We start from the raw sequence: 16711 nt of genomic DNA, 5'->3' as shown, positions 1-16711 counted from the left end.
ACTTAGTCTGATAAAAACAATTTTGGATTTGCTTCTTCAGAATATAGAAGCTGATAATCAGAGAACTTGGTTGGAAGTTTTCTTTGTCTGGTAGATTTCCTCAATACATGAATATTTGCCGCTTTATCTGCATACTATCATCCCCATGTCCCATGTTTGCTTTTATATTTTCTTGAGAGTTACTTCTTTATAGTATATGATTATCGCTTTTAGAAGAAATGCAACACTTCTTTTGTGCTTTAGCTTGATCAACTATGATCTTTTGTCCAATCTCCATAGCAAAATTTGAATGCATCTTATTAGCATTACTATTGGTGGTACCCAAATGGTAGCTCTGTAAATATAGGGCCTGCTAAAAAATCAAATCTTTCATAGTTGTCGTGTCTGAATTACATGGTGAATTTACATTGATATGATGTGTCCATCTCTTGTTATGTTGTGCCAAGACAACGTTGGCCTTTACCAAGCAAAGTCAACATGTTCATTGTCGTGGGTGACTTGTATGCAGGGAGGGAGGATGACTAGTGGCGTCGTGAGTTCTAGTCACTAGAAAGTTGGTCTACGGGGAGGATGTGACCTGTGGATGTGTTGTTTGTGGGTGAGGCTCTCGCTTAGAGTCCACCTAACCCATGGGTAGATATATGTGGCATAGATTTGTGCCCCGAGAGGAAGCACACACGTGGGTGTAAGATCCCACTAAGAGGGTATGGCAAGTTCAATTTTCCACCCTTCGAATTCTGGTGTCATCTATGCCATTAACATGAACTTTCCTTGTGGTATTGTGGGAAACAGAGGATAGACCAGGCCTTTGTTGCAGATTGTGTGGTTGAATGTTGTGAGATGCAATTTGTGGATCGCCATCCAAGTTGACTGCGTTTGGAACTACGAGGTGGGCGAGTTGTGGGGGTCTACCATGATGGGTAAATTATTTGTGGTGGGAGAATTGTGAATGTCAATGTCCATATAATCACTATGTGTGGCCTGCTCATATTCAAACATAGAGTTATTACATTGAGTTTGATTTGTATTCTAAAAGTGATAGTAGTTGTGATAATTGTGTTCTCTAGCATTATTAAAATATTCTTAACTATGATTCCACATACTTCTACTAGAGGAAGATATAGGGGTTGGAGCTAAAACAAAAGTAGGCAAAAGATCATTTGGAGTAGTATTCAAATTTCTACAAGTATTAATGACATTATCAAAAATGGAGTAAGGAACATATTAACATACCAAATTTTTCTCTGTATTGACTGCTCGAAATATCTTTCCAATGAAGACTACATCTCTGCAACTCATTATTTTCTTCTCAATCAGATCCCATACTCTAAAACTAAATTGGTCTTGCCCATAGCCCACAAACATGTCTCTATGTGAATTTGGATCAAGCTTTGCCCTCTTCTCTTTTGGAACATGAACATATATTTCACATCCAAATGCTCATGTGAGAATAAGAGACTCTCTTACCCAACCATTCTTCCTCTGGTATGCCAAAATCCACCAAGATGAGAGACTTCGGTTGATCAAGTAAATTGTTATGTTACATGCCTCTACCCAAAACTCTTTGCCTAAATTGGCATTAGAGAGCATACATCAGACTCTCTCAAGTATTGTTCTATTCATCCTCTCCACTGCTCCATTTTCTTGAGGAGTGAATGGAGCAGTTGTAATTCTACAAATGTCATTATCCACAAAAAAAGAGTCAAACTCCAATGAACAAAACTTACCACCATTATTAGTTTGCAAACATTTGATCCTCTGACCAATATGATTTTCAACTAATGCTTTGAAACCTTAAAATTATTGAATACATCAAAACTTTTTATGCAACATATTGTAAATCCACACTTTTATTTTGCAATCATCAAGAATTATAACAAAATAATTTTCTTCTTCATTGGAGGTTACCTCGGTGGATCTGAATACACCAGAATAGACCAACGCTAAGGTTGTGCTCTTCTTGTCATGCCCAAACTTTAAAAACTTGCCCTACTTTTGTTTTCCATAAAGGCAATGTTGGGAAAATTACAAATCAACTAATTTCAGACCTAATAATTACTCCCTTTTATGCATAACATCAAGGTCTTTCTTGCTCATATGAAAAAGTATTTGCATGTCATAATTTAGAATTACTATCCACAATTGTCATGGCTTATTCCCACTTCACCAATATTTTCCACAATCTATAAACTACCAACTTTGTCTCCTTTTGCAATTATCATGGACCCTTTTGTGACTTTCCATGTGTCAATTAGAGAAGTAAAAAAACCTTGTGTGTAGAGATAACTTTTAGAAATTAGATTTCATTTTAATTTTGGAACATGACGCACATCTTTCAATAAGCATTTACCGCCTCCATTCAGTGACAACAAAATACAAAATATCACCTTTACCAATTATTTCACATGCTTTATTGTCTCCTAAATATATCTCACCAAACTTACCTTCTTGATAGTTTGTGAAGTATTTCATTCATGGGGAGGCACAGAATGAAGTATCATAATTCAATATCCAAAAGGCTAAAGTAGTCTCACATGTTGATAGTATCAAGACATCGTCATCTTTGTCGTAGGTTATGTTTACATCACTATCCAACACTCTTTCTTGTGCTCTTTTATAATTTCTACAATCTCTCTTCACATGGCCAACTTCACCACAAAACCAAAAATCTCCTCCTTTTCTTTTCCTTTGACTTTGAACACCTAGTTATTTTGGATCTTTTATGATGATTATTTATGCCTATATTGTGGTTCCTTCCTCTATTTTCAACGATCACTGGCAATAGAGCTTTCATCGAATGAGGATTCTTTATTACTTCTCCTCATATCCTTGCTGAGAAGAGTAGCCACTACCTCATCACAGACCAACTTGCTCTTACCAAAAATCAAGGTGCTAACTATTGTCACTACACCATCCCAATTGTCAGGGAGGGAACATAACAAGATAACAACCTTGTTCTTGTCATCTTGAGGCATGCCAACCAAGGTTGCTTGAGATAATAAAGTGTTCCAAGTCATTTATGTGATTAGACATTGCATTCCCTTCATCTTGAGCTTGTAGAGCTTCTTCATGATGAAAATATTATTTGTAGTTGATGCCATTTCATACATGATTTGGAGCTTGTCCCAAACAACTTTGTTGTGTTTTCATTCAATATTTTTGAACAACACATTTTGGGACAAGAAGAGACAGATTGTTGCCTTCGCCTTTTCATCAAGAGTTCTCTGATCTTCATCTTTCATTTAGGATAGCTTCTTCGTTTTTCCCCCAAGTGCAAGTGCACGGTCTTGCTCAATCAACAATGATCACATTTGTGCTCTCCACAAACTAAAAATCGGTCCCAAGAATTTATGCACCTTCAATTCTTCAACGACTCTAGAATTTTAACCATTGAAATCGCTCCCAACAACTCTACCTTGCTCTAATACCAATTGTACAGTTATACTAAAAGTGCAAATGAAAAATATAGAATAACAAAAGAAATTGAACACATAACATAGTGTTTACTATGGTTCACCACAACTTGTGACTGCGTCCACACTGATCAAGGGGAATTTCTTATTGATTTAAAGTATGGTTTTTACATCACAATTTTAGCTTTTTCTTGTCAAATACAACATATGAATAGTAAGCCTCCAATTACATACATTTATAGGGACTCTCAAGAAGTGAAGAGTCATAATGATTTTGAAGGGGAACATAATATAAACAATAATAAAACATAAAGTGTGTTGGGCTTCACATATACCCAACAACACATACCTTGTCTTGTAGCTTCTTGCGACTAGGCTTGGATGTTTGGAATGTCCCAACAAAATATCCAGCTCCAACAAAACATAGACATGAATGCCTTGATAGTCTCATTGAGCCATAAAACATTTGTAATGTCTTGATCACAAAGCAAGTCCCAAGAACCAATCTTAAACCTTCTACCTACCACATGGTGTTTCACATCTTCACTGGAGCTAGTAGAAAACTCCTACAAAGTGAAAAAAAAATAGCATCTTTGTCATCACATATGGGACTTCATTTTCTTAATGGGAACTTGTAATGAGTATTGCAATACTATTAGTCTGAATGAAAAGATGAACAAAGAATTTTTTATTACTACTACCTTGCTAGAGCCACTAAGAGGCTCGATCAAAGACAAATCATCCAACAAGACATTTTCCCCTTTGGTGCTCTCAACATATCATCTTCTTTGTCATGTGAGAAGCTTGAGATCGTTCCCACAAAGAAGGAACCTCCAACAAAAATGTATCGACTCTCCATTTGTCATTTTGTCTACTTGCAGGAGTACTAAAGATGCCCTAACAAAACAGGATAACTTCTGCAAGATCTTATAGGACACATAACCTTTGACAAAGCAAGATATCATCACTAGCACAGTTTGAAAGCCTAGGTGAAGAGGATAGTTCCAAGGAAATACAACCAAGTTTTGAATCTTAGTGATTTCCCCATTATGGTGAGACCTTTTGTAAGTCCAAGCAAAGGCTTATGTCCCATAAATAAAAATGATGACTAGACAAAGGGCCCACTGCCAAGATGCTACTTATACAAACTTAAAGAACATGAAATACAAATGGGGCTTTAAACACTTAAACAACTAATAAGAGGGCCTTAAAGGATGATGAAGATATTTGACTACTACCTTTACCCTTGAGTCCCCCTTTAGGTCCACTACTACCTTTCACCTACTTGCCATAAGAGAGTAACGTTCATCCATTAAAATAAACCTTCATCGCATGATAACATACATGAGAATCCTTCATTATCCACCACTTTATGACTCATAACCAGCATTAAATAAACATCAAGCATTACATGTAAATATGCCCAAAAGTGATTTTTTAAAATAATTATCTCACAATGTGGCATAAAATGTCAAAAAAGTATAACCTATGGAACTAAAATTAATCCCACAAAGTTTTGAATAAAATAATTGTTTGGTTGCAAATGAATGTATTTGAATAAGGTTAAAGAAAAATCCAACAAAATCTCTTGCTACAAGCTCTTCCATAAATGTTATGATCAATAAAGAAAATGTATTCATGGTAGTAAGTTATTATTGTTATTATTGCTAATATCGTAGTAGTCATTGTATTTATAAAATATTTGATTGAATTAATGTTTTTTTAAATCTTCAATAGAAAGAGAATTCTATGATTATTGAAGCAAGTCCAATATGTAACTGACTTACATATTGGAATTGCTTCAATAAAAGAATCCTCTTTCTATTGAAGATTAGGAAAAACATTAATTCAATCCTCTTTTTATTGAAGGTTAGGAAAAGCATTAATTCAATCACTATCACGATATTACCAATAATAACAATAATAACTTACTACCACGAATACATTTGCTTTATTGATAATGACATATAACATTAACAAAGAAGGTTGTCTTTTGTGCTTTGCGAAGCACCCAACGGACCATTTAAGCCTTCCCTACAAAAGTTTCCAACTTGAACAAGCCTACACAAACTACATGCGCTAAGCACAGCCAGAAGAAAAGACAAGGTCAACAGACGGACATATGAAAAACAATTGAATACTCTTGAATAAATATTACATATTACAACAATTACATGATGTCTCCCGGGACATTTGTTCATATTAATAATACAAATAAATATTACCTATTATAACAATTACGTTGCATTCCTAACAGTTTGCTAAGATAAACAATCGAGATTGAGTCAAATTTCCAGGCGTACAATTCTGTGTACCCAGAACAAATGGAGTAGATTTTATTCCGAGTATAGCAATCAAATTCTATCCCATGCTTAATGAGACGGACAAGATTAAGCTCGTGAGCAAAGAAATTGCCCATCATTAAATATGCAGTAGCCGCTCGAGTTGAGTAGACAATCCCAATGATCTCATTACAGCAAGGATTACCACGCTCCTGCAACAGTACAAGCCAAAGTAGATGACCTCATCACGCTTCCCCAGAAGCTTTGCGAACACAATTTGCTCAGAAAGATCTGTGCATGTATGCGCATCTTGAACAACTCACAATTAGTAAGGAAAAGTATTATTGACAAATCTAAACTCCGTATACATACTCGGGAGAGCGCAATATTAGCATCAACTCACCTTTACTGCTGACTCTTGTTACTGGCCTGAATCCCAGCTTGAAGCTTGCTTACAAAAAAAGAATCTAACCTACAGAATCATCGGCTCTATTAATGCCTCCGCAATCATCTAAGAATATTTCTATTCTGTACAGCATTCATTAGAGCACTTACTTGTTTGCACATTTATAGTAAATTGTTTCAGGAGAATTATAAGTCCGTGCATTAGAAAACATTCGCTTGACATCCGCAATAAACATGTCTAAAGTTATATAGTACTGTTCACTCTCAAGGCGCTTCCACATTGTCTTCAAATCTGAAAAGAATCCAATTCACGAAACTAGTTACTTATCAGATAAATGATTTTAGTCTCTTAACATGAAGCCCATTGTAACAAAATTATCCTGGAGATAAAAGACAGGTTTTTTATGGAGCAGTCATCTTAGACGTTTCATACACAACAACTTCAATTAACAAGTTATGCCAATTTAAAAAGGCGGAATGTTTCCATCTATATAGATAAACATATTTTTATTTTCTATGCCTGTTTCCAACTTTTGCAATGTACGCAACCGAGAAAAGAACCAACTTGAAATCTTTACCCATAGGATCTTTAATAATATCATAGTAGTCAGGCACATCACGAGGATCTACTGGTTCCTTGAATGGCCAAGCATCAACATGCTCATTCATAGCCTGTTAAAAAGAAGAGAAAAAATTTATCATGAAGCACGTCTTCAGTAGCAAGAAAAAATATGAAATACAGATCATTTTATAAGGTTATGTGATTAGTAATATGAAAAATATAGACAAAGGGCACTTGGTTTAATGGTAAAATTCATGTTCTAGGGAACTAGATGGGGATGAGTTCAAATCTTCTCCATACAAAAAAGTTTTAAAAATTCCCAGCGACGTTATTCATAGACATGATTATTATATTTTTGTGATTGTTTACTATAATTTTTTAGTTGTCCGATAATAATATTAATTTATTACAGAATTGTCTTGCATCATCTTTGTTAACTAATATAACAGTCCAAGAGTAGGGTAAGCTATTGAATGGATGCCACATACCAATAAGAAATGCATTCAAATGTTTACACTAATTTGCACTACTCTATACCATGAAAACTTGACTGCTAAGTGCATTTGTTCTGCAGGTCGATTCTTGATATGCTGTCTTACCAGAAATGTGAGGTAGCCCAGGATTACCGATTACCCGACACTGGGTGCACTTCTCAATCTAGGCGCAGATTCAATATGCACATGGTCCGGACTCAGGACTATGGATCTGGTTGGATACCCAGGGTACACACAAAAGAACAGTTTATTCTTCTTACGCTGACATACCAGAAATTTAAGGTAGCCAAGGATTACCCTGCACCAAGTGCATTTGTCAAACCAGAAACAGATTCAAGTATGCACATGATCCGGACTCAAGATCATGGATCTGGTTGGGTACCCAGGTTATACACAAAAAAAACCTGTGGACTCCTTTTCATAAAAGACTACTTTTTTAAGTGGAAATAATAAATTGTACTGTTAAACCTAGAGTAGCATAAATTAACCTTATAGCAATAACAAAAAAAAAAAAAAAAACTCTACTCCTACCTTTCACTTCTCACTTCTTGTGATGTGGAACCTAATCGGACTCAGAGGTTTATTCGGCACAGTTTCCCTCTAGATTATTTCTACTAGGGTTTGGAGACAACGCCCCCAAGACGGGGTCAAGGGGCAGTGCCCCTGTGGGGTCCTAGGGCAGTGCCCCAAGTGCACTCCCTATCATAGTACAAGGTGGGGTTGAGGGACAACACCCCCGCAGGGGGTTTTCGGGGGCAGCGCCCCTAAAGTCAAAAATGACCTTATATTGTAAAAGGTGTCGGCTACTATTTTTCTATTATTCTAGCCCTAATTTTGTAAGTGGCAAAAAACTTGTATAAAAAGTCTTAGGGTTAGGGATTTTTCATAAGGTGTGATGCGAAAATTGGTTCTTGCGGCGGTATTGAACTGTAAAGGATAACGAATTGTAATTAGGTTGTAATCACTGGATCATAATAATATTGGACTTGGTGTTTGGTGGACATAGCCCAAGGATTGGGTGAACCACGTTAAATCTTGGTGTCTTGTGTTCTCTTAGATGAGATCTATTATTTTCTGATATTAGTTATATTTGCATGTAACTGTTATTTCTGTCTGAGGTTAATCCTAAAATCACTCACAAAACTCTCTTGTTACTTTACTAGTGGCTACAAATTTGGCTTTTGTTCTTTATTTGGCTATTTCTCACTGTTTTGCTGACATAGTGACAATCAAGCAGCTTCTTGGAGGAAAGGATGGCATTGCAACCAATGCCTAAGTGAATGTAAGAGCTCCTTTGAGCGTGACTATTGGGAAACAAATAAAATGCTGCGTGGAGGCATCCCAACTATAGGTTTCCAAAGAGAGATACATATATTGAAGAGCAAGAGAAAGCAAGAAGTGGGGACAACAAATCATGATGGAAGTCTCATCTTTCATAAACATATGGATCTTGAAAGCCGTATACAAGTCCATCCTCAAGTACTCAAAAATCCATTCCATTCATCCATTTTGAGTGATTGTCCCTCCAAATAACAAGGATGCAGTCTCATGATGTAAAAGTTCTATTATAGGTATTATTTTTTAATTTTCAACTCACTCACTTTGCTTTGGAAAACTTTAGCTTCACAATTTATTAAATATTTACTTGTCAATTTATATAAAAGATGTTATTTTCTATTGACTTTGTCTTGAATCTCAATAGATTAGGAGTTCCTCTAATTGAGCAGAATAGGATTACATACTCTCTTATATCCACTTGATTAATTCAAAAACTAGGAAGCGCAAATAAGGCAAGTAGTTGAAGTAGTTGATTTATGTGTATTCCACTTTGCCCGTCAACTCAAGAACAAGTTGAGCACAAGGATAGGATGATGAGGTGTTGGGATTTAGCCACAAAGTAACCCAACTTGGATGTTTCGTTGCACAGCATTTCTCAGTATCAATTGACAATTAGGGGCATGAGGCTGCTATGAAAGATATGAATGGTGTAGCTAGTGAGTGGCATATGTGCTACTTGTTCTAATGTACCAACTAATGAGGTTGATTTTCTCAAAAAAGAGCAACATAATCATTTCCATTGTGCTTCCACGAGTTGCACATTTGACCATTGATTATTGCTGCATTGTGAATATAGCTGTTTTGATTTATTTTTCACATCAGACATTAAATTATCAACTATCAAATTATAAAAAAAAAAAATCTCAACATATGTTTGGAGGTGGATGAGGAGAGTTCAAGAGCTGGTCGAAAAAGATGAACAGTTCTAATGTCCCCAATTAGGTCAGACATGGTTATTACATATTTAATTCAAATTCTTACATTATATGTCCTAAGATACAATAATTTCAATCTAAGGTATTCATAAACAATGTTAGTTTAAACAGAACAAATTATCTATTAATTCCCACATATCCAATCATATAAATATTCAGCTTAATGATGGAAGGTGTAGGTGTTATCCAACTTTCCTAGATACCAACTTGCAATGGATTCACTCAAAGTTTAAAGGTCCAAGTCCATATCCACTTGGGTCTTTCCCTCAAGGCTACTAGAACGCTAACGCCTACCCTATCTTTGGACAAAGATCCATTGTTTGGATTTATACATGACCCTCCTTGGTAACATCACAAACTTCCCTTCTATAAATCAAATATAAATAGGATTGGAGTATAATTTCTATATACAACCATAAATGTTTAATTTATATATCTAGAATATAAAAATATATAGGAGTTTTAGGTTTCTATACATACCTGATGTAAAATTTATATATTCATAAGCATAATAGCTTGCTGGTGATGCTCTCTCTCTGTTATATATATATCCCTACAAGGGTCATCATTATCTCTCAATATTATTCCCTAAATATATAACTCCTCATCACCAATTTATTTGAACATATATATACCAAGTGTAAGATATTATCATCATATGCATATTACTGAATCCTTATACACCACTCTGCTGTTGCCACTGTATTTCTGGCTGTATACTTCCATGCTGATAACTTTCCTGTCTTCTGAATTAGACTTGCCCTCTAGATAAACTCTTATGCAGGTACATACATATACTCCATTCATAATCCTCACTTGATGTTCCCTCCCTTCCTAAAATATTGATTTCAATACTCATATATATATGCGAACTTAAGTGAAAACGATGATGTATGGGGCGTGCCCTTATGTATTCTCACCCGTTTATTAATGCTAACCAATGCCTTCACAATTACAAAGCGCTGATTAACATTATTTTATTAATTTTGGAATAAATTAACTTTTTTAAATAATGTCTGGGTGAATCTTAATTGATGATGACGATAGAATTCCTAACGTGATTCTAAAATCATCTTCCTTATTTGTTAATTTTAATCTTTTGTTTAGTTTTCATTATTCTTTTTATGGCTGCTAACCTAGTCAGCCAATCTTCTTGAATCAATGTCTATGTTGACTTGTAGTTAACTCTGGTACATTAAATTATCAGTCGGTCTATATTGATCCTCCCTGCGTCTTGATAATATGTCTTAGCATTCCAATGACTTACAGATTTATCATACTGATAAATATTATTGATATTATTTTGATTAATAATAATAATTGTATATTGATTAATTAATATTACATAAATAATTATTATTAATAAATTACATTGATTAGAAATATTATATCGATCAACTATTAACGAATTGATTATTGTTATTCTAATTATAATATTAATCATTTATTGATTAATATTATGAATTGATAAATAATGTTATCAATATTGTTTTTCGAAATAAAGGCTTAGCAATATTTGAGCCAATTACATGCATCAATTATGGTTCATGATAGTCCATCCCTCCCAATTTTGCTTGTCCTCAAGCAACCATATATTTACTAACACAGAAACATACAACTAGCTCCAACACAAGTTTTCTGTTTAGCTGCTAGAGAAATGATAATAATGATGCCTACTTAAGTTTGCCAAAAGCCATGACCACATAATAGGATAAACCAAATATCCAATCGAAAACATATGCATGACTATGTGAAGATATGAGGAATACAAGAAGTATACACATTGATGCATGAAGATACAGAGAAAACACAGGGTATACACATAAATGTAGGAAGAAATGGAGCATACACATAAATGCATGAATACACAGAGCATACACATGCTGTTACATTCCTTTCTATTTATTTGAAAACAATAGAGGTGTCTTTTATAACAAATTGTGGTTTACTTTGGTAGGAAAGCCTCAAGAGGGAGCGTGTAAACTGGTCCACCCAACTAAGCCCATGAGCATGCAGCATCCCACTATGACAACTCACCTACTTGGTGTGTCCTGAGGTGGCCCATTCTGTGGCACGTGAACTAACAATAAATGCAGATTCTAATGTTGAAGATGGAAAGAATGGTGAAGTTTTTGGTGATTCATATTTGGAAAGAGAGGCTATAAAGATAAAGGTCAAGGAGTCAATAGATCTTTCATTCAAGTGTAAGTGAAGGAACATACAATGATTACTAAGTCTGCATTTCTCTGCTAGAAGCTGTCATGCAGGAGCAATCAACAGCTTGGTAGAGGGTAAAACATTGACCAAGAAATGAATGGGGTAAGCAAGATCCCTTCCCAAGAAACTACAGGTTATTTCAGAATTTCATCTGTTTCTGAAATGATTGATGTAATTAAGAATAGGATAGTTCTAGAAACGTTTCAATGTGTTCTAATATGAACAAAGAAACTCTCCTCTAGAAGATATTTTTGGCAATTAGGTGGCCTGTCTGTGACAAAAAATTGGAAATTTGTATCTTCTTTTGCAAAACAATTCCCATGGCCTTTTCATGGTTTTTTTAAGAAGCCTGGCATATATAGGCTTCATTCCATTTCTAGAGCCATTTCTTGAAGCCATAATATTATCCCTTGGGAACTCATTAAACTGCTTAAGTATGTGGCCAGTTGCCGAGTACTTGTCAGCTCTTTTGGCCTGAGTACTCAGAACACATCGAGCCCTGTTCCCAATTTTTCGTAAAAGCAGAATCATAAGTGCTCACTGAAACTTGAAGATTCCACACAAAAGAACTCAGAACAAATTCATGAAATAGTTTGTACACAGGTCGAGCACAATTTTTCCTTGAAAAAAATGTGATATTGACTCGTAAAAACGCACTTCTTTGCTATGTAAAACTTCCATTCACCCTTCCACACCACACAACAGCAAGAAACTATTCTACAACAAATGGGAAGATTTTTAAGGTAATTTTCAGGTTATTCAAATTTATTTTCTTATTTTTCTAAATTTTGAAAAAAATAAAAATCCTAAGCCTAAACAGTATCCACATGTCATACGAATGCAAATTTTCTCTGGTAGGGCCTAAAGGCCTGACTGAAAGAGTCTTTGGTTAAGGCAGGGCCTACAATGATACTGCTGGCATTTAAACCTTCAGCCACACCCAACACATACAATTTGCATGTTCAGCTATCGTTAACTCCTTTATCAATGCCAGAAAGGGACTACAAACTGCTGGCATTTAGACCTTCAGCCACACCCAACACATACAATTTGCATGTTTACCTAGTCATTAACTGCTTTACCAATGCTCGAAAAAACAAAGCTGACTTCACATGCCAGCCTTAATTTGACTAAGATTGATCCCTACAATGACTAGACAATGTACTACTTATTTCCAGAGGATAAGATTTTTGATTTTCAGAGGCAAGCTATGAAGGATGTGGCTGCAGAAGTAGGGCAGATTGGATCATGTTGATATGGCAGAGGAGTCATTGGCATCTAATAGAAAGGTAGAGCTACACAACGAACATCAAGTGCAGGGACCATACCCTCTACCACCCAGTTTTTCATGAGAACAAGGAAGAAGAAATTATAAAAATTGTGAGTCTTCTACTTGGCTAGATATGCACTTTTATGATGATTTTAAAAACAGTCATCATAAATTCATGTTAATTAACAATTAGTAACTACCTATTGTATCCAACATTACATGATGATGCAATCTTGTAATCCATATCAATTCAAAAATCAAATCTAATCCAAAATACTTCCCTGAGGTTTTCTAGATTCCATTGATACATTTTGCAATTGATTTGTGGAAACAAAGAATGAACTTTTTAAGAGATTTAAGTTTCTGAGTTTTTTCTGGGTTGGAAATTTTGGGCTAGCCAAGCATTCTTTGAGTTTGAATCTATGAACTGTGTTTGTTACATCCAATGAAACATGAGGTCTCGCACCCCCTCCCAAACCTTGAAGTACCATCTCCGAGACATCCTTGCACTAGGTACTTGGAGTACCCAAGTACCCCCACCTCTACCAATCTGCAACCACACTACACCTGAGATGGGTACTTGAATTTCTATTTGAATTTTGAGTTTTGAATGTTACTATTGGTTATGTACTATGTTACTATGTTGATGTTCAATGGTTTTAGTTTGTATTGTAATTTTTCCATGTTAAAGTATTTTAAATTTGGTATGTTATATTGAAACATCATTTCATAACTAGCATTTCAAGTTCTATATGTATAGTATATAACACCCCTCCCTACCCCATCCTCCTCTCGCCACAGTCCCCTAGCCATCCACCGCCATCCCAAAATTAAGGCACATATTCCCTCTGTGCCAAAAGCTCGTCTCGGCATGTTGATGTCCCAATGTACCCCATACTAGTGTTATAGTAGTTATATCAGCTCCTAGAAGGTTCAAATCTCTCACTATTTCTCCTTGATTGTGGTTCTTTCTTATGTGTGTTTTGTATCCTTTTGGTGAGGTTTGTGAATAGAGGAAACTAGATATACCCTTTTGCACTCAATCAAGGGTTCAAATGTCTACCATGCCAACTATTAAATTTCTTGAGGTTCTTTGCTATCAATTTGAGAAATGCTTATAATAAGCATTGAGTTACTTGGAAGAATATTTCATGCTTTAAATGCTAATGTAATGGGAAGTTGAATAATGATTGTTCTCTTATAAACCCCTCCAAAAGTTGACTCTAGCTCTGATTCTATCTCTCTATAGGTAAACAAGATAACACAGAAGGATGAAAATCAAGTGTCTAAATAACAAGATAACATTGCCCCCCTGCCCCAAAAAATCATCCCAAAACTCCATTTGCAAATGGCTCTATCTCTTAGTTTCCCTTTATGGAGTTGAATTTTACAATTCAATCACATCCTCCTTTCCATTGTTTATAAGTCCAAATAGAGAACACAAATTATATAATAATTAGTAGTTAAGACCTATTGAAAAGTTAACAAAATGTCCGACAGAAGTGATGCTTGGGGTTATTAAATATCGCTTATAATTTGAATTTACATTGTGTAATGATATTTTGAGACCTGAATATTATCACTTTTGCAAATTATGAATATGATATATGCGGTGTTTAATAATAAAATTGTGCATTAGCAATTATGGATTTATGAGGATCACTCTTCTTATAGCTATACAGTTATATTTTATATTAATAAAATTTGATGTTTGAACACATACACACACATGTGCACATGTACAGATGTACATGTAGCCGTATCCAAGGAGACATAATGTCATAATATGTGTACCCAAATCTATGTCTCATGTTAGTACTTGCACCCAAATTGGAACTTAGTTACTAATATAGATTTTAAGTGCTCTGAAAACTTTGTTTCCCAATGTTTGAGAATAAGATCCAAAATGACCCAGATGAAAAGTGGAGACAAAGGTTCTAAATTTTTCTCCAACCACTAGTTTACAAAGGAAAATATTAGCTCTATCCATGTGAAAAATCTCTAATTGATAGACTTGATAAAATCATAAGTGCATTATTTTCCTTCTATAAAAAAAAATCACATTCGATGGGAAATATGAATCAAATGATATGGTTAGAAGATTGTATATTGGCCTCATCCCAACGAAATTAAATGAGGCAGATATTGATTTCTTGAAAGAAATAATACTATTGGGGAGATGATTTCAGCTATGAATTCTTTAGAGAAGGATGGCTCCAAAGCCATTAATGTTTTGCCTTTGAATTTCAGAAAAAAAAAATGTTGATTGGGTAACTAAAGATAATCTAGAACAATATAAAGAAGGTATTGTTGGTATGTGTTTTATGACACAAACAACTCAATCTAAAATACCAGGGATACTATATCCTTTCTTGAACAAAGTCTCCAATGTGCTACGTGGACGAACTGTGTGATCAAAAAGGTTAGCTCCTAGGTTCCAAATGCATGTGCTTTTGTTCAAGATAGACTCTTGTGGTAGGATGATTTGTTGAAAACCACCAAGGGGACTTACATAGTTATTCAACTTACATAGTTATTCAAGAGTTGATCACTCAACTTTTGAATTTCCCTTTTCTATTTTTGTTTTTTCCTTTTTTGGGTTTAACACTTGTGAAGGATTCTGAAACAAAGTGCAAAAGAGGAAAGTTTGAGAAGATAATTCTAACCCTAAACTAATTCTACAATCTAATCCTATGAAGTTTGGAGACACAACTACAAAAGTGGAAATTTGAAACCTAGCCTTGTTTCGCCAAATTCAAGAACTCCACAAGAATGGCGTAACCTTCTAAGGTATTCTAAGGATTTCCACATCACAGAAATTCACTAGCATTCGAACAATTGATACAATAATGGAAGTTAGATTTTCTATCATGACTTCAAACTAACTTTTCACAATAGTTGAAAATCATCCAACTGTCAAAAGTATGAACATATTGATTCCATAACGAGCATTCACATCAAATCTTTCATTCACTTTAACAATTTGAGAATTAATGTACTTTAAGTGAGATGAGAAACCATGCAACTTGAAAAAGATATTTATTAAATTCACCAATAGTTGAACAATGAATTTTCAAGTGTTCTCCACAACAATTTCTCCAAATTTCTCTTTACAAATGAGAGGAGTGGGGTTTATATAGGATTTCAAAAATAGAGGACAAGAGAAGATCAATTTAAGATCAACCAAGATTTAGACAACTAGAACCTAATAAGGGTTTGCAATGATTATTCAATGAGAAACAATGAAAAATGAACAACTCAAATGGAGCTTCCTTCTAGAAAAAAGCACTCCTTATCCTTTCCTTGGAAGCACATTCGATAAATTTGGACTCTATAGGTATGAAAGTTTTTATTATCTAATTGGTGGAGATAGAAGGTTGCTACCTCACCATGCTTATCTCTTTGAATGAAATTAGCTTTGAACAATACCTCTTCAATTTTGGAAATTTGGGATTTTGGAAAAATATTCCCATATTGCATCATCTTGAAACCTCCTTGAACTTAGGATAATATCCCCTTGGAATGTTCTTCTTTGATTCAAGATTTTGTACTTCTTGGTGTGAGCTTTGGAATTTGGAAGATGTCTTTGAAATCTTCCATTGTCCACCCATTCTTCTTCTTGTTTTGAAACTCTTCATAGATGATTTAGTCCTTAGTTGTGTTTGTTTTCCTCATCTGTGAATGTCATCTTTTCTTACACCATTTGAATTCCTTTCTTTGATCTTGAACTTTGGAAATCCAAAGTTGTTGTAGAATCCCATTCATCTTTGTCTTCCCTTGATTTGTCATTCCTCA

At 34.9% G+C, this 16711-nt stretch overlaps 1 protein-coding gene across 6 annotated transcripts in view; it reads right to left on the bottom strand.

Annotated features, from left to right (window-relative positions):
• Nucleotides 1-5534: 5534 nt before the first annotated feature.
• Nucleotides 5535-16711, bottom strand: part of HAG1 (histone acetyltransferase of the GNAT family 1) — a 181530-nt gene continuing 170353 nt past the window's right edge. For 2 of the 6 annotated variants that reach the window (XM_089831454.1, XM_089831451.1), the window contains 4 exons: nt 6679-6772; nt 6251-6392; nt 6099-6167; nt 5535-5986 (listed from right to left, as the gene is read on the bottom strand). In XM_089831454.1, coding sequence (XP_089687580.1) covers nt 6101-6167; nt 6251-6392; nt 6679-6772 — 303 coding nt within the window. In that variant the 3' untranslated portion in view covers nt 5535-5986; nt 6099-6100. Of the gene's footprint in view, nt 6005-6098; nt 6168-6250; nt 6393-6678; nt 6773-16711 lie in introns of all 6 variants that reach the window. The other 4 variants (XM_089831450.1, XM_089831453.1, XM_089831452.1 and 1 more) reach the window with 2 other exon arrangements.

Source organism: Cupressus sempervirens, chromosome 5 (assembly GCF_028749045.1).
Source record: "Cupressus sempervirens isolate cs-2001-9-10 chromosome 5, ASM2874904v1, whole genome shotgun sequence".
NCBI classification, from domain to species: Eukaryota; Viridiplantae; Streptophyta; class Pinopsida; order Cupressales; family Cupressaceae; genus Cupressus; species Cupressus sempervirens.
This window is presented reverse-complemented; position numbering and strand designations above follow the sequence as displayed.